Genomic DNA, 18,762 nt, shown 5'->3' with positions numbered 1-18,762 from the left:
CTTGATTTCTTCTCCCTAATCACTGTCAGCAGCAGATGCCTCTATGGAAGTTGTACGACGCTCCAAAAACTGGACAGGAACCTTAAGAGATTCCTCAGCATACTAAGGAGATACAGTAGACAACCAGTCTACAAAAGAAGTTATTTTGACTGTTATAGTATTTGGTTCTCAATCTGCAGTAAGTCCATTGTCTAGAAATATTACAAACAGAAGAGAAAAACGCAAGTTTTGTCCCCAACAGCTTTGCTCAGCCCTAACACGTCACAGAGGAAGCAGAAGTTTGTATTGCTTTGCCGAACATCTTGGATGTGAGGGCAGGGCACTAGCAGTCTAGCTCACCACATACCCAAACCACCTCCTGACTGCATGCCTGGTGAGCAGGTCCCAGCAGTTAAAAGAAGAAACAAAGGAAGCACTGTCAACTGAATCTCCTTTAATCTTATTTACTATAACAATAGGCTGCATATGAAAATTCAAACCTCTGGTTTCATTTCGTACGACAAGCTGCACAGAATTAATGAAAAAGTGTAGAAAGAAATATGCAGGGGAGCCATTTTTTTATAGCTAAAAAACCCTCCTTGAAGAAGCCTCAGAACACACAGAAGAAAAAAAAGTCTTCTCTAAAGGACCGAAAAAGCAGGAAAGCAGGTGTCAAAAACAGTTTAACCAACTACTCCAGAACTGCTGCATTATTTCAGTAATTTATAAAGTCAAAAAATGTGCCCAGGAGCTATGTGGGTATCCTACAGAGACTATCATACTGTAAATTAGCTGTAAATGCTCCGATGAACAGCACAAGATTGTGCTGGTTTGGCAGCAGTGCTTCAATCTCATACCAAGAAGTACAAGGCTCCTAGGAAATGGATAGTTACTTTTGCTTGTGTTTCTCCCCTCTGGGATTTTTCAAAAATTATCTAGCACAAGTATGAACACTTGGGGGCAATTTTTGGCTGTATCAGAGTTCTAGACACATATGCCCAAGAAGTGTAGAATGACCGTGTGAATGGGATGAATGAGGACATTCTGTATAATACAGAATTATACTCCACCTGACATACAGCTACACAGTAAGGAATACAAGCGGAGTTAATTTATATGAAGGAAGGTTTATATGAAGAAATATACTGCAGGCAAAACTTCCCTTTGGATTAGAATTGCCTTCTCCTTTTCCATTTCTGCCAATTTGAAAAGAGATGGAGGGATAACATAATGCCACACTTTGTAAATCTACTTAATATCCAAAGAAATTAGATAGGCTAGTATTCATCCTAGGTAATAGGCTAGTATTCATCCTATGTAAAATACTTTCATTTAACATGATCACACAGGAAGTAAAATAAAATAATTTTGGGGGAAAAAAAAGAATATTTAAAATCATTTTTTATGGTTGGCATAAATCTGTTCATCTGATCCTTACAAAAATCTGACAGGTGACTTGCTTTAAGAATCTCATGAAAACTTAGTATGTGTATTAAATACTACTGTATAACATCCATACATATACACATGTGTATAGCCAATCGCACAGAGGCAGGCCTCAATTCTCCAAGACAACATATGGCGCATAGCTTGCTCATTAAAGAGCAGCAAAAGTATCGCCACCTTCTGAGGTACACCTCCCCTACCAGTAGAAGCCATCTGATGGCAAAAGAGCAAATTCCAGTCAAATCTTTCTGATAGAGACTGAACAGCACTTTTCCTGAAGGAGAAAGTAAAGTTCACGTGAATTTTATTTGTCTCCATCTTTTTGCAAACTCTTCAAAGGACAACAGTACCAACAGACATCACAGAAGCAAACTTTGGCTAGCATCCATCTGTGAACACTAACGTTCAGGTCCAGAAAAAAGCCTCTCTCCATTACCCACAACAGTTTTCATACTCACATTCCCTAGTGCACACTCCTAGCATAGGAGTCCATAAAAAAAGCAGAAAGGAAAAATGTCAGCACATCTATACTAGCAGACCATTACTGATTCTATGAGGTCATACATTTAAGACTTATCATAAGTTTCATGAAACTACTCATCCATTAGCTTGCAAAAATAGAAGACACTGTAATCTTAAAGAAGATCCATAAACCACCATACATTTTAAGACAGCCTTTTATCCAGAGAAATTAAGATATCTACTGTATCTTACATGCATACAAAGTTAAGCACTTAATTTTGTACTAAGGACTTCATTTTAAAATTCAAACACTCCTGAAAAGACATCTTCATATTTCATTTCAGACAGCCTTCTTTAGTTTAGCTTAATGCTCCTTTTATTTGCTTTAAGCTAAAATAAGCTTGCTTCAACTAGCAGAGAATACACCAAGATATTCAGCATTTTTTTATTAAATTGTTTTACACTCGTATTCCAATTTGAACTTCTGAAAAATTTGCCATAGATCTTGGTAGCATCAGAAATACACCTCAGAACTTCCTGCTTTGAAGTGCCATTTGAGCTGAAGGTACCTCCAGTTCAGACCAGAGGGCAATGCGCCACAGCCTGCCTCATTTCACGCTGCCTTTTCGGGAGAGGAGTCTAGACATCACCTACTTGTCAGGAACATACCTATTGAAGACAACATTCTCTTCATCATCGTTGCTTTTTCCTCCATCAAATCAGCTACAACTTTGGGTTTGGAACTATCTCAGAACTGTGGATCCAAGAGCTGGGGTACTCATGCCTGTCCATTTCAAGTGCTCCTCACGTTACCGCCTGCCACATGCCAAGCTGCATGTTGCAGTGTGACATTATGCCCTTGCTCATGAGAAAACACCAACCAAGTGCCACACCCACCTTCACAATCAGACTCCGGTGCTCCTCAGACTGACTGAAGTTCGTGCCCATTTCAAAAATGCTCATTGTTCCTTCCTCACACAGGTTCATCCAGGTGTGATACTCTTCATGCTCTGGCAGTCTATCCCAGAATGTCTTGAAGACTTCCCAGACTGTTTCCTGACACACTGAAGGCACAAGAAAGGTCTGGTGTTAGTACAACAGGAGTGCTTCCATGCATAGGTGGCCAGGATACTGTTGTCCAAATGTATGCTTTTCAGTATGTTAATGTATAGAATACAGTGACTATACACCTACATGTAAATGTATAAGGCGTTGAAGAGACTGACAATGAAGATCTGGTGGATCTTCCACACTCATACTACTTCCCTCCCTGATTTTTTTTACTGAAATAATTAATTACTTCATTAAAGAAAAAAAGAAGAGAGTGAGAGAGAGTGCACTTGTCTCCTAACAACCATCAGGAGCAACTGTATTTTCACTGAGTGAAACTGCCCTTGATCAATGGGTCAAATTTTTAGAAAATTTAGAAAACCAAAATAGTATGGCAAATGTCCTCACAGAAAGTAGAGCTGGAGCTTAATTTGTAAGAATGATAGTTGCACTGATCAAAGTTTGAGAGGCTCAATCAGTAACAATTCCTTCGGACTCACCTTTACACAGAATTTAAAATAAGCTTCAGAAATTATAATTGCAAAAACAAGGCTGGATGATGACACAACAACATAATACGCTAAGAAATAAGTCAGTCTCTAACCCTACTGTACGAATGCACTGAGAAAGAACTAGACAACTCTGACTGAACAGACAGCCTGTGAATTAAGGGTTAAATTACCTTGTACCATGCCAGCTGCTTTAACCTCCCTATCTCTCAAGTGCTCTTTGCCAATCAGAGCAGTTGGTCACATAATGCTCAAGCAAGAACCTCTCTGTGACCCAGGATAACTGGAAGAGAGGAAGATTTATAGGATTTTCCTTGTGTCCTGGAAAAGAACAATGTTAAAAGGAAAACAACTCTAAAAATCACTCGCAGCAGATGCCAGCCTGGAGCAGTAGCAGACAAACCTGCTTTTTGGCCTTAAATGGATTTCACTACTTATATATACACAATTCAGCAGAGGAATGCTTTGCATTCAGGGAAAGTCCTGAGATCATAAGCAAGACCCTACAGGAGACTGACCATGAATCTATCTTCGGAAAGTCATTTTCTTCAATAAGCTTAAAAATATGCTCCAGGCTGCCAAAACCAGTACTTCCCTGCTATTTCTTCTTGTTACTCTGTATTCTGAATTCCAAAATTGATTGAATGTACTTGTGTAAAACTTAACCCATAGATTACATATGGAAACATCCCTTCATTCAACTAAGAGATGGACATTTTTCTTAAATGCAAAGGGTGTATAAATAGAAACGTTAAGAACTGTTTCACATGCTTAGCTAATTCTGGCACGCTGGATGGCACCATGCAGAAAAAGCTCTTTTCTCCACCCCAAATTTCAGTTTATCAGAGCAGTTGAGACCCTTTCTCCACTGTGGAACTCTACAGATACACAGATATCTCTCATTCCCACGCCACATTCCTGACAGCTTTCCTACGTGGAGATTAGCCTTGTAGCTCATTTGGTATATATGACTAGAGAAGAATACAGTCCTCAAACTCTGAATTATTAACTGTCAGTAGTATATTACTGCTGTAGCACCCCTCCAGCTTCCAGGTAGGTAACTTTATCTGTAAGACACAGTAATTAGGTAAGGAGTATCGAAGATGCTGCCGATCAGTTTTGCTTATGCATCTTTATTAATGAGAAATAAATAGCCAAATTTACAAGCATCCATGCACCCTCTCGCATTCCCCCTCAAGTTATGCCTGCTTCCTCAGCAGCTGAGAAAGCAAACTCTTTGAGGCAGGGACCACATTTCCATATGACCTCTGCACAGACCTCAGGCAATGAAGCCATAATCCTGCTTTGGGATTTCTGGATCCTGCTGGAGTGCTAATAAGCTTCCTGAAGCAGAATGACATCTGTAGTATCCTCTCTACCATCCCACTCGTAAAAGCAGGGTATCCAGGAAAAGACCAAAGTCTAGTTTCAAATCCAGAAGCCTACACTAAGGAATACCGCTCGCTTTCACTTCTTTTGGAGCTACTTGTATCCTGCATTCTGACTAATGGATCTTTTACTCCAGGTGCAACATTGTACAGCGACAATCCTGCAATGAGATTACTTCCTGTGGCTGGGATAAGTCTTCAGCAGGCTCAGTAAGAGTTGAAGCTACGGCAATAGCTTGCAAATACATTGCAGTGGCACTGTCTAACCCTACAGTTTTCAAATGGCAACAGGCAAAGGACTGGCTTTCCAGTTGCAAGTAATAATTGGCAGTAACAATTGAAGGCAGTTTTCCTTAATGCTCTTAAATAAGTCTAATCTCTTTTTTAAAAGAAATGTATTCAGGCAAGACACTGCCTCATCACAAGCTGCTGCTGTATGAACAGTTGTCCCAATCAGCTCCTAATAGATTAGGGATTTGTTCTGTGTCCTTTCATTCGGAATTAGACACCCCACTGAATTCCAGTCCCAAAGGCTTTGTGCCATCTGCGGGCTTCAAGCCCATTAATCAGACCTAAGCTGTCAGAACAGGGTCACGTTTTCTGTGGAAGGAGGAAAGGGGACGCAGATAAGGAGTCACATTCTGTCCTCTCTAGCCTGTGTCCTATCTAGCCATTCGCACTGTGGTGAGCAGCAAGTCAGACAACATGGTGCAAATTGCTTCCGTATTCAGAAGGAAAAGTCTGGCCCATTTCTTTCTCCCGAGTAGTGTGAGAGTTTGTTAGTTCTGACACACAGAAAGGGATTAAAACCCCAGGTAAACATCTACCACGATTGCCATTTAAACACTTCTGTTAGCCTTCCCCAGGAAACTGCATCCTCAGCCATGGTGACCTGCTTGCCACACACAGTCACCCCGCAACCTTGCTGACATGCAGTCCATCTTGTCATCGTCTTGTTTATTGCAACTGGACAGTTTGTAAAGCAGGGGATTGCTTTGCAGGATAACAAATCCAGGCTGTAAGGGCTCAACCCAAGAACCATCCCCAAGTATGCTTATCTATATGGTGTTCAAGAGCAAATTCATAACCTGGCTAAGAAAAGGAACAATTTTGTTTCAGTCTTTCTCTCTCATACACCTTTTCAATGTTTTGTAGTTAGATGAGAGCTGCCACTCCAAGAACAGCATAGTTTCTTCAGGGTGGTTCAAATCATGCTCATGTAAAGAAAGAGACAAGCATGATTCTATGTCCATCTTTCCCTCAGGTGTGTCAAAGTGGGAGCCAGTTCTTATCATGGCTTCACTGACGTGGTCACCCAGAGAACTGAAGAGACACCACCCTCACCAGTGCGTTCAAGTTCCACAATAAATGTGATTGAGCTTCTTTTAACTCGAAGGTGGAGCCCATCCCTGTGGCGGGTTTTTGACTATCTGCTGGCCAGGGAGGTTTTTCAAAGTTTCTTATCAACAAATTCTTGAGAACTCCCATATAAGAAAAACATGTTTTTCCTAACTAGATTATAAGCATTCTGAGACTCTGTAGACAAAACTCAGAGACATAGAAACGTACACAAAGTTAAACACGACTTTCCTGGAAGCTTCAGAGCTTCAGTAAATAACTATATTTTACTATATAAAAATAATTCACTATCTTTCCTTTCTAACCTTCCAGCACCTTGTCAGTACCTGTACCACATATACTATGTACATACGTTGACAACAAATGAACCAACTTTTGACTAATATTTAAAATAGCAACTCCTTGAAACCAAAATAGAAAATAAAGGGGGGGGGGGGGAAGGGCCACCCAAACAGATCTACCAGTAAGCTTTTTGACTAGCAATGTAACTTTGAATTTTAACTATAAAATCTTTAAAGTAGATAGGGAATAGAAAAAATTTGCAGCATCAGAGCTTACAATAAATAGACAGGAGCCCAACAGTTGAGAGTTATGACTGAAGCTGCTTGCTTAATACAATATGCTGTGTTAACATACTCCAACTATTAAGTAAAATAAATCTGCTGTGCAGGCTTTGCATTATGATCTTTCCAGGAATTAGGTTTCTAAGACTAGATGCAAAACCCTTAAAAACCAACCACCCAAGCAGCCAGCCCTGCCAGGATCAGGAAGGAACGGCTGAGCAGACCCAGCAGTGCTGCCTGGTGCCACCTGAACAGCAGATCAGCCCTCAAGGCACGTGAGAAGAGCCTGTCTTTATGGCTAGATCTCAAGCCAAACTTTCACTAGCCTGCCACAGGGGTAGCCACAGGCACAGATATATGGGACAGCATTAGCAACACCAGGCCCTGGAGGAGACAGGATTTGTGATGAGGCCTCTAATCCCTGGCAAACAATACTGATTAAAAGCATCATAAAATCGAGATCAATCTTTTAAGGCAGCAAGCTAAGAGCCTTGAAGCTACACGTGGGTGGGAAGGTAAGCTCCTCTAGAAAATTACTTCCTTCATCCCATGGCTGCAGTAATAAATAACTTGTATTTTAGTGTTAACTGATCTCTCGGCTACTTTGCAATTTTCCTCTGAAGAATTCAAATGTTACAAAAAATGAAAGCTTATGAGATGAAGAGAGGCTCCTTCCTACAGAGATGTGATCATGCCAGCTGCCTACAGGAAAGTTAGTAAGTACACAGAAGACATGTAACTGATTGGCACAATAAACCACAATTCAAACCAAGAATGCAAACCAGATGGCTTGTTCTGCGATTTTTCCCCAAAGTACATTTTGCATGCACATACTACATTTTGCATGTACTCCATCCTGAAATGCCTCAGAAACTAGAAGTCACTTAACCCATCACTGAGATAATCACCTTCAAGGTGAGAGAGGATGTAGGAGAAATTGAAAGATCAGCACATTCGGCCCATGCCCTTGAGCAAAGTGTGATAGGCACTTAAAGTAGGCAAGGTCTTGACTTTCAAAGGCTGTAACAGGTTTCAAAGGCTGCTTCAGAAAGCCGGACATGTAGTAAGACCGTGTGAATCCCAGCATACCTACTCTGGAAGCTGAAAAGCCAAGCCCTTGGGAGCTTATCTGCTCCAAATGCAGTGTTTATGTTCAAGTACTTACAAATAATAGAGAATATCCTGAAAAGCTTAAGATAAATTGTGTTTCAGCCAAAAAAATTCCACATAGGCAGGCACAAGCTCTTTTCAGCCCTATAAATCTGTAGGAAGGGGTGAAAAAAAAGTTGATGTGAAGCTTGCTTTCCTAAAGACTTCATCATTGCTTTCAAAACCTCCAACTAAGATCTGTGGTGAGATGATCGATCTCTCTTTCTCTCTGAAATTCTCCTATATGGCTACCTCTCATGCAGCTGGGTAGGATACAGCATCTCTGCGGCTCCAGCTTTACCATTCAGGATGCATTTATCTCTCAAATGAGAGACAATTAGCCTATTACACTCAGTCCATGCCCAGGGATTTCTCAGGTTAACAGAAGGGGCACCACATGACAGCACTGGGCACCTCGTAGGTGGTAGGGTGGCTTTCTGGCCATTTGTGTAAGTGGGCAGTGCTGGAGTTTAATCCCAGTTAAATCTCATTAGTGCTTCTTAAGAGTTGAATCATGTACAGTGGCTAGGAGCACTGAATCAGACTGAATATTCTATTTTGAGGCAACATGAGGCCAACTCCTTCTCCTCTCTAACAATTTCTGCACAACTGAATGGCTTAATTGCACTGGGTTTTGATAAGGACTACAGTGACAGGGAGACTGACAGACATCTCCTAAGAGATCTTTTCTGCAATGACTTCGTTAGCACTCTCACTAAAATTAATGTACACACATGCAGAGAAATCACTTCATCTATTGTTGAAATGATGCTGTGTATAGCCTTTAACATAGTGACCCTTAAACAATATACACAACAAACCAGGATTTTAAATTAAAGTAGTTGAATGTGAATTAGCTAATGCACAGGAAAGATTTTTTCTTTGAATGCTAACACACTAAACTCTATCACATAAACTATTCTCATTAGTAATATTTCAGAAATTACAAAGGAGTGTCTTTCATGGGAAAAATCAAGCGTTTTAGAAGCATATGCTGACATCTAATAATTCAAATGTAGAAGGAGACAGAACAAGACCTTCTGCAAATAAACTTTAGAAACTTATTGGCTGAGTATGAGCTATGCATAATGTGTGCCAGGGATGAGGGGGAAACAAAGACAAAAGGCTCACTCAGCCAGACACTTTACTTATTGTATGCTTCTTTAGCCAGGTACTTTTTCTGACTTTTGACTGTTTGCTTTCATTATTATTCAGCAAGATTTGAATAATTTGTAACATTTAGGATTTCAGCATCAAATTGAAACTTCACTCTTAACTCTGTCCATGTGCAGAACCTAACATCATTATTTCTAACGCTTCAGTAAATAGATTTGAAGTGACCCAAGAAAGGGGAGAATGAGAAAGCTCAGTGGTATGCCCGAGATTACCAAATCTAGGGATCATAATCATGCATAGAACTTCATTCCTGAGAAATACTTCTTATTCTTTCCAAAGTACCAAAATGTCCTTGCCTCTCATCAGCTATGACACAATAGAATACAGTCTACTTCCTTCTTTGGTCAGTATCTTTAAACACTATCTTTAGATTTTCAGTTTTATCTGAAGCTCTGGCTGACAAATACAGTTCTGGCAGAGAGACTATCTGATCTACTATTGTGAAAAGAAGATGTACTCACTCACGAGCATACACTGAATTGTTTAAGACAGTGGATCACAGTAGGAAAAAATGCAAACAGAACTTAGGAAAGGTCATGACCAGAGTAATTACATCTTGGAAGTGGCAAAGAGCAGCAGTATTAACTCTGAACCATGATGTCAAAATCCAGCAGCCTTTGTTTTACCCAGTTAACAGGCATAGGGTAGGGAAATGGTGCAAGCCATGCTACCTTACAATCCTTATCTCATTTCTGTTCCACTAGCTAATTCAACTTCCAAATCTATTACAAATCTCAGCCATCTACCGGCAATTTACACTAAAGGAAATGGACAGATTCACTGAATTGTCTACATAAGGTGACTGATCACAACAGACTCTTCATCTGAGCGGGTATGGCTATTTTTCATATAATAATTTTTATTTAACAGGGGCTTGGGATACCATTTCCCCGTCAGCAGTAAAGAACATCATAATCAGTAATCAACATTACCATATTCAGCACACTCACTATCTGAAATCCCACTATTAGATTTCCACAAAATCTGTTTTTTGAAACCTCCAGTTGCCCATTGGACACACTTGGTGTTCATCACAACAGTCCAGCTATGAACCACCACTAGATTTACATGACTCTTCCGGCAGCAACCATAACATTACAACCATTTAAAAGGACGTGTTAAAAATACTCTGTAAGACCCAACCCATAGGCCTACAGTACCCAATCTGTAAGCATCTATGACTGATTTCCATCTTTATATTCTAAGAAACGAAATACAAAGCTGGCCAACAGCAGCAACCTCCATATACAGCTACAAGAGATGCAGAGACTATATCATACTGGAAGTACAGAGACAATCATAATCCCAGATTTGTCCCAAAAGAGACTGAAAATAGTATCTTCTGCTAATGCAAAACTCAGTTTGTTCTGCAGTGTGATTGACTGTAGGAATAAATCAGCACTTGAGAAATCTGTCTTCTAGACTGCAGGTGTAGAGAAACAAGTACAAACCCACCCCTGTTCTTGGCTGGTGCTTCCGACTCCTACAGTAATAATAACAATGACCAGTGAATAAGCATACCACTACTTAGACTTTCATATGCTTGAAGGGTGCTACTGCTGGTTTAGAAAATACTGATTTTTCTCCAGATCCCTGTATTTTGCTGCCCTTTGAATTATTTTTTATTATTTATTATATATTTATCATATCTCTCTATCTTGTATCTTTTTAAGGCTAAAAAAATCCAGATGTTGTAGTCTGAAAAAAAAAAAAGCTGTATACTGTTAGGCCTGCAGCTATATGACATAAGAACTTGCTTAAAACCTATGATAGAAACGTTCATCAGTCAATCTCTGACACTAATAGAAGCTTTAGCAAGCTAGCAAAAGTAAATAAAGCTTGGAGCGACAGATAAATAATTATATTCCCCCTGTTTCCTTCTAAGGTTGATATAGCTAGAACAAATGTAACCCAGATAATCAGCACATGCAAACCTTTTCTTTTTTTCTAACAAGCTCTTGTATCAAAACAGCAATCAACCTTTCCTTCCATGGTAGCGGCAGTGTTTTTTGCTGATAGTAAAGTAAAACTTATGAAAGAATAGACTGTATTGAAACCACCCTTTTCAGAGAAATTATGGGCTATTAATGTCATTCCTTACTTCAACAGATGCAGAATAAAAAGAAGATTCTAAAAATGCAGACTGAGATTGAAAAATCAACAGATTCTGTGTACGTTAATATTTATTCCCTTGTGGGATCAGTTATTTTTCTAATCTGTGATAGTAGCTGGTCTCTGAGTGCTGAACAGTGACCACAGGCTTTCCTAGCACTATTTTGTTGACAGTGCAGGCACAAGAAAGTCCATCTCACTATTTTATCACTGCACTGATTCAACTAGCTAGTAAAAGCATGGTTTCAAGAAAAAGCTAGTATATAATTCAGTAACACTCAAGGAACAGCTTTACTGTGAATGAAAGTAACAGCGTAATCAACTCTCACTTATCTCAGTTGCATTTACTCAGGATGCGATTAACTAGACATAACCAAATACTCATGGTGCAGCGCATTGCTGCTAACAGAATGAAGATGACAAATTGCTTGAACCAGACCTTGCTCATCTTGCTGCTCATTAAAGTCACCTCTGCTACTTGCAGAGATCTTTTGGAAAAGTTTTACGTTGAAAGGGCTAAGGGTGGTCATAGCATCTCTGCTCAAGAAATCCTTCTGGATTGGGGAAGCCGTAAGTCCAGTAGGGAAGCAGATGGACTAGGTGGATTTTTGGTTCAACCTAGGACCGTTAAGTTCTAAATAAGCTTTTACAACCTAATTTACAGATTTTCCTTCTTTATTATCACTCACGCTTCTGCTTACTTGGTATTGCCCTGACATACCGCTATCACAGATAATTGAGGGGTGACTGCAGTTAAAGCACATAGTATGGATTCATTTTGAGCAAAACAAAGAACAGTTGAGTGTTACTGGGTGGACATAAACAAGAAGCTTGCAAAGCCTGTCAAACTGTCTGCATGATCATCAATGTCAACATCCCTCACAAGCTGGGCACAATTCATATTTGAATGAGGCTCTGATCTCATATAATTCCACTTTGTTCTCCAAATACATCCTTTATGTTTACTTTTATGCAGACACTCAGCAACTCTCAGTTTTAATTGTTTTTCACTGCTCTAAGTGAATAAATTGAGTTACCAGTGGGAGTTTCTTCCACAGGCAATCAAAAAAGTCTCATTAAACATAAGTCTCTGAACACCCTTTCTTCTCCTTTAAGTGACAGTAGCTCTTTCCTGTTTCACCAATTACGTGCAAACATGTTAAGACACTATGAATTGTTTGAACACTACAATACAGAGACACACAAATACCAGAAAGTGCTGTATGACCTTGATGACCCACTCCAATGTTGTCAGATGGAAGGGTTTAAAATACATCATATTGCTGTAATATTTCATCACATGAAAGAAGCTGTTACTGGGAATATTTCAGCTTTTCACAGAAAGCTGTCACACTAACTTCTACATCTTAAAAGAAAGGCTTTACCTTTAACATACTATAGCCTGACACACAGAGATTGGCTTTCTAGACAGAATATACTGCACTTTGCACAACCAGCCACTGTCAAAACTCACATGGCTGAGACACTAACGTCTCAGACTTGACTCTTTTCTAAAAGATCCCTCAGTGAATTCTGCTAGCACTTGAAGAACACTAAATAAAAACAAGCTCTGACATTTAGCTAACCTGTACGTAAGACCTATTTTTCTTAGCATTCAAATTGTTCTATGAGGAAGGATGAGTAATTATTAAATACTAACTGTGGTTTCAGGGACTGAAGAGTCTTTATTATGTATGATGTAACCAGAAGGTGGGTTTTTTAGCTCAGAACAGCTCTCATAAGGAAGATTATCACAGGAAACTAATTTTCTTGGGTAATAATGTACTTCCTATGGCCTGGTGTTTATTATGTTTAAAAGCTTCATCTATTAATTTTTTATAAATAAATGTTCTTTATCAATTACCCATGAAATATACAATCACTTACCTCTGAGCCTGAAATATTTCAGATGGTTGGCAATAGCCTGCTCAACAGATTCATCAGGGCAGATCTTAATTCCACTGGGAAACAGAATGGACCGCTTTCTTCGTAACAGCAAATGCTTGTTGACCTGTTCAGCCTTCACAATGCCATTAAGCTTTTTCAACTCAGGAGGCAGAGAAGGGTTTGCCAACTGCCAGCCACTGAGCCGAGGGGTTGGTGAACCGTCTGTAGCCTGTCCTCCTTCTGTAGCTGAATAACCTTCTGCTGTAAAATTCAAATCACATATAAATTACTCAGATGAGATAGTGATGCAATCATATGTGTCTTAATGCCATTGTTCTGGTCTCTGAAGGACTTAACTGTGCTTTTTTTCTGTTAACAAAACCTGCCTGTATGACTATACTATTATAAACAACCTTAAGCTCTTTACAGCATCAAATGATAACATAACTTAAAAGCTCTAACCCTTTGAATGCTAATGTTGTGTGTTTAACTTACCTTCTGTGATTTGGCTTAAGTCAATGGGACTATATTTGTGAATAAACATGTACTTAGAAGCTTTCAGGGCCAGGAAATAAGTAAGTAATTAATTAATTAACAAGTCCCCTTATTCCATACTTTCTTTCCACAAGAAACATTTATACCCCTTGCATCAAGAAAGCTGCTTGAATTGACAGCTAGCAAGTTCACCACCATGAGATAGGTCCCTACCCGACTAGAGCAGGGAAAAAACAGAAAAGGGAAAAAAAAGGGCTCATCAGCTTTAGCTTTTTTAAAATTCCCTCTTACGTTAGTTGTTCCACATCACTCCAGAGGAAACTTCACAGCTGAGGGGAGAATGTGTCCATTTGGTTTTAGCCTGACAGTCTAATTCTCTATCCTCCACAGTCAGCCGTCAGCTGATCTGAAATCAGTTAATTCAGCTGTCTTCTTTCACTTTTTCCTCAGAAAACATGACTGAAGAAAAATCACAATGAATGATTTATTAGAGAAACAATAGTAATAAATGTATGGCATTTTTCACCCATCAGATTAGGAGCTTATTCTGCAACTTCCAAGTCAATAGCACCTTTGACTTTGACGACTGAAAGATGAACATGGTTCTTTTGATGGTATATTAATAGTCAGGTCTAGTGCAGAAGACCACCATCAGATGGTACATCAGAGGGAGAAGGGAACATCAAAAAAGGTCATTAAGGCAAAAGCCCAATCTTTACCCAAACGGACACATCTGCAGTGTGCATAAGCAGAAGACAGAACCTCACTTTTTAAGATTTAATACAAAATTATTAACAAAAAAAGTACCAAGGAAAACATTTATCAGTAATTAATGTCTCTCAAAGCTGGAAAAACTTGCCTCCTGTACTTACATTCTACACTCAAAACAACACAAACGTACAGTAATACCTCCTGGAAATCACTCTAAGTATCCCATATTTACACTGATATCACGGCACAGATTTGACCAAACATTTCTCTGTATTAATCCCCTTTGTTATAATTAAAGCAGAGAGGTATTTTTATTTCTACACACTGCCATAGGTAAGCTTTGAAAACAAGAACATGAATAAGATTTCTGCATTACCTGCAACTACTTGAAGATCGCCTTTAATCATTCCCAAAACCGGAAGGCAAAGACATATTTTCCAAATGAAGCCAAACATACTTATTTGTGTCAAAAAAACCCAATATGCAACAAAAAAAAAGAAAATCCCTTTTAGGAAAAGAGCTGTTGTCTTTAGCGTATCCTTGAACCAGCCAAGAGCACTGCCCTTCTTGAAAATGTCTTGACGTCACATATAATTACCTTTGGGAAAAACATTAGGTAAAAAAAGTCAACCAAGACGGTATTCCGCTTCGGTGAAGAAACAAGGTGATGGAAGTAAACTCCTTGGAGCTAGCAGATGGACTCGAGACAATTTTTTAATTTTAATCTGACCAGCTAAGCTCTTTACCAGAGCTTGTCATACCATTAACAGACAGTCCAAACAAGGACAGCACCTTTCACATTTAATTAACCATGTTTTTTCATTGGCCCTTCAATTTCTGCCGTTTTTAAAAATCATGCTGACCACAAAACATTAGAGGTAGCACACTAGTCTCCAGTGGAAGGTCTCAGTGTGTTTTGTCTTCTGCTTTTACAAATATATGTATCTAAAACCACACTGACTTGCTTAAACACGTATGTATATGTAGAGAACACCGAAGCAATCTTTCTGTAGGATTGTTTCGTCTGGTGACAGAGCTAATACAGCCCTGCTGCCCGAGTCTGTGCTAAAGCAGAAAATCTTGTGCTGTTACACCACTGTCTCTCACATCCCGGAAGAGGTGCTTCCCCCAAAGATTAACGCCAGGGCAAGTTGTGATTCTTTCATCTCTGTTCAGGTATTATCTGACATGAGCAGTAGGAACAAATTAGGACAGATACCTGAAGATCAGCTAAGAACTGCAGAAAGGACAGAGTGCAGGAAAGCAGTGGCAATCTCAGCTCTCCTCCTGTCCAGGGTCAGCTCATTGTGGAAACGTGTACGGAAGCAGTCCTGCAATGGCAGACAGCATTCGGACCACTAGAAAAAACCCCGTCAGGGTTGTCTCCTGGGTGGCGGTAACTCAGGACTTGCTAGTTACTGTGTTCAGATCAATCTGAGCAAACTGCTGGTTTATCTGAAGTGACTATTTTTGGTACTGGTTTTGCATAAATATTTCAAAGCTGGATTCCCAAGGCTTCCCAGATGACAGTCTGCAGAGCACTTACACAGAGCTCCTTAGGTATACACTGCTGACTCCTCTCTTCCAGCTGCTCTGCTCAACTCCAACAATTCAGATACCACTGGTAATTCCTGATACTACACACAGGACACTCACAGGAATCAGACAAAGCCACCTTTCTTTTTAGGCTCTGTCTTCTGACATCTAACAGACTCTAGTAAACATTTTTCAAAACAACAACATATTTTCCTTGATTTTTCCACAAAACTACTAAATTACACTTTAAGTTAAACCACTGAGCTGCTCTAACATTCCCAAACAGTTTTCTTAGAATCAGACATTTTGGATCTATCAAACCAGCACTGTTCACCCAGGCTGGCTCTGTCAAGCTAACTACAATACTGGCAGCACCACCAAGTTCAGTACACCACACTGAAGCTGTAAATGGAACGGTCCTGATGATACAAGAAACAATATTGCACTGGTGCTCATAAACTGTTTTGAAGTCCTCTTCAGCATCTCTACGTAGACAGAGCAACTTTTGAGGCTAGCTTGGGTACCTTTATTACAATCCTGTATTCAACAACACAGACCAGCCTTTTTTTAATCCTCTGCAGAGACCTGTGCTTTTAATGTCATGAATGTTTTTGCTTGCATTACCCTGCAAAAATGCAACTGAATCAAGATTAGAAATACTACAGATGCTTATAAAGGCAAAAGCTAACTTACCTTAAGAATGCATGACAACTACTCCTTTTAGGGGAAATTCTCAGAATACACGTTCTTCAGTAAGAGTATAAAACCCAATTAAAAGTTTTCCTGCAGAGTCTTCAGATTTACAGCACTGCTGGATTTTTCATCAGCTCAGAATGTGAATAGTATAAAAACTACCTGCTTTATATCTCTGTCAAAATTTGTTTACTATGGTATGGTTATATCAGCTTCTGTGTAATAAAATATTTTAAACATTTAAATTCAGTTTTATTTAGTTCAAGCTATCAATTTTAAATTCAACACTGATTTCAGCACTGAAATTTAGATTTGCAACAGCTGAAAATCTCCTATGCTTATGATAGCAAAATGCAAAACTAAAAGCACAATCATCATTTAAAGTTTCTTAAAACAAGCAAAACAACCCTTGCAATAGTTTTCCAAAATAACCTTTGAAAATTAGCTGCTCCCCTGATTTGACTAAGTTTTTACAGTAATACTTTGCATCAGAAGATGCATAATTCTTCATTTCCAGCAGCCAAATTGCATCTGTTCACAAGTACTTACGAAAAGTATATTCTTGCTGGGGAAAAAAGGGATGTATAATCCTAGTGACATAACATGCCAAGATCACATCAGTACCTCCAAAAATAAAAAGACAATTTTGTGACGATTTGTTTTTCTGAAAAGAAAGGATATGCACTTTCATATAGCAGATGTGATTATCATTTTCTACAAGGTAACGGTCACTGAAGTTCTGCTACAGCACACATGCTGTCCTAAATAATTTCATTGTTTTCAAATGCAATCTATGCAAAAAGCTAAATCCACTCATCTGTAGCTAAATAGTGCAAAACAAAAGTATACCTTAATGAAAATGCCTCTAACAAAGAGCCATATGATGGCAGACACTCCCTATCTCCAAGCTCACAGGGCTTAATACCAAGATCATAAATTGTCTCCTGTGACTGGACTACAGTAACTGACTTGATGGCATTCGACATGACTCTCCAACCAAATTCCCAATCAGTTTAGCTGAGAAAATTAGTTCAGATGAAATCTTTTCACTTGTTCAGTTTCTGTGGTTGCTGTTGTCAAGCATTGCACCATTACCACTTTTTGCTTGTGCCCCTAGAGAGTTCCCTGTTGAACTGTCTCCCAAGAATAAGCAAGGTCTGAGGCTGTTGAGCCTTCCAGCTGTGCAAACTCAGCCCACCATAGCCTGTCGTGCTGCCACCTCTTCCATCACATAGTACTGTGAAGTATTTGGAGCAGAAAAATCAGGAAGTGAGGTCAACAAAATTAATCTAACTTTCATTATCTACTCTGTCCGTGTAATGTAAACCTATTCTCAGCATTCCTCCTTTTCTGAACTGTTGATCAGATAAGCATCTCTTACCTTGCTCAACAGTCAAAGATGATCTTGGTACCTCCGCTTCATCTTTGAACAGTGTTTCCAACTTCAGTTTTGTTAGACAGAATTATTGCTGTTGGTCTTGGTTTTATTCAACCATTAATGGAAACATTTTCAATCCTGAGACCTTTCAAGTCTCATTCTACAATTCCTGTTTTTCCATCTAGAAACTAGACTCTTTTTTTGGTGGGGTTGCCAGAAGCAATATTCTGCTTCTGTCATAAGCAAGATAAAAGTGTTACTACTGTGGCTTTTAAGTCTTCTGTAATTATTTTGTAAGGTGTAGTACTTACCGAGTACTGCAAGCTCATTGCAGGGTCAAATTCTAGGAGGCGAGTCCCAGAAAGGACAGATGGACTGCAATGAATCTATGCCTGCAATTCCAGAGGGAAAACACAGCAGTCCACAGATTTAAAAAAGCACACTTGCAGTCTCACGATTCACCACTTCAGTTCTTGATGAAAGGGTTTTTTTTATATTTTTCCTGGAATATTTACTTCCTGCAAGTTACTTCTCTTCCACCTTGTTTCTTGTGTCATGCGTGCCAACAGTACCTTAAACGGATCTCCATGACTCAGGTTTCTTCATGGAAGCCAGTTTCTGGTCCCACACAGACAGAATATAGCAGTTTCTTTTAAAGAAATAGATAGCTACATTTAACACTTTGAGTACAATTCACTACCCTGAAACCAAATTTACACAGTGTAGGGTAAAGAGCCTTACAAAGACTGGTTTGCTTCGAAGTATCATGCCACTCCACCACTTCAGTTAAACAGGGATTAATACAGGAAACGGAGATGCAGGAGATGTGCAAAAAGGACCCTGAGTCAGTCTTGTGCTTTATATATGCT

General features: G+C 39.3%; 1 protein-coding gene across 1 annotated transcript in view; it reads right to left on the bottom strand.

The window, feature by feature from the left end:
• Positions 1-14,741, bottom strand: part of IMPG2 (interphotoreceptor matrix proteoglycan 2) — a 78,910-nt gene extending 64,169 nt beyond the window's left edge. The window contains exons 1-3 of the mRNA XM_059822282.1: positions 14,663-14,741; positions 13,081-13,341; positions 2,785-2,951 (exon numbers count right to left, since the gene is read on the bottom strand). Coding sequence (XP_059678265.1) covers positions 2,785-2,951; positions 13,081-13,341; positions 14,663-14,741 — 507 coding nt within the window. The remainder of the gene's footprint in view (positions 1-2,784; positions 2,952-13,080; positions 13,342-14,662) is intronic.
• Positions 14,742-18,762: the final 4,021 nt, after the last annotated feature.

This window comes from Gavia stellata, chromosome 1 (genome assembly GCF_030936135.1).
Source record: "Gavia stellata isolate bGavSte3 chromosome 1, bGavSte3.hap2, whole genome shotgun sequence".
Lineage (NCBI taxonomy): Eukaryota > Metazoa > Chordata > Aves > Gaviiformes > Gaviidae > Gavia > Gavia stellata.
Note: the sequence above shows the minus strand (reverse complement) of the source record. Positions and strands in the feature narration are given on the sequence as shown.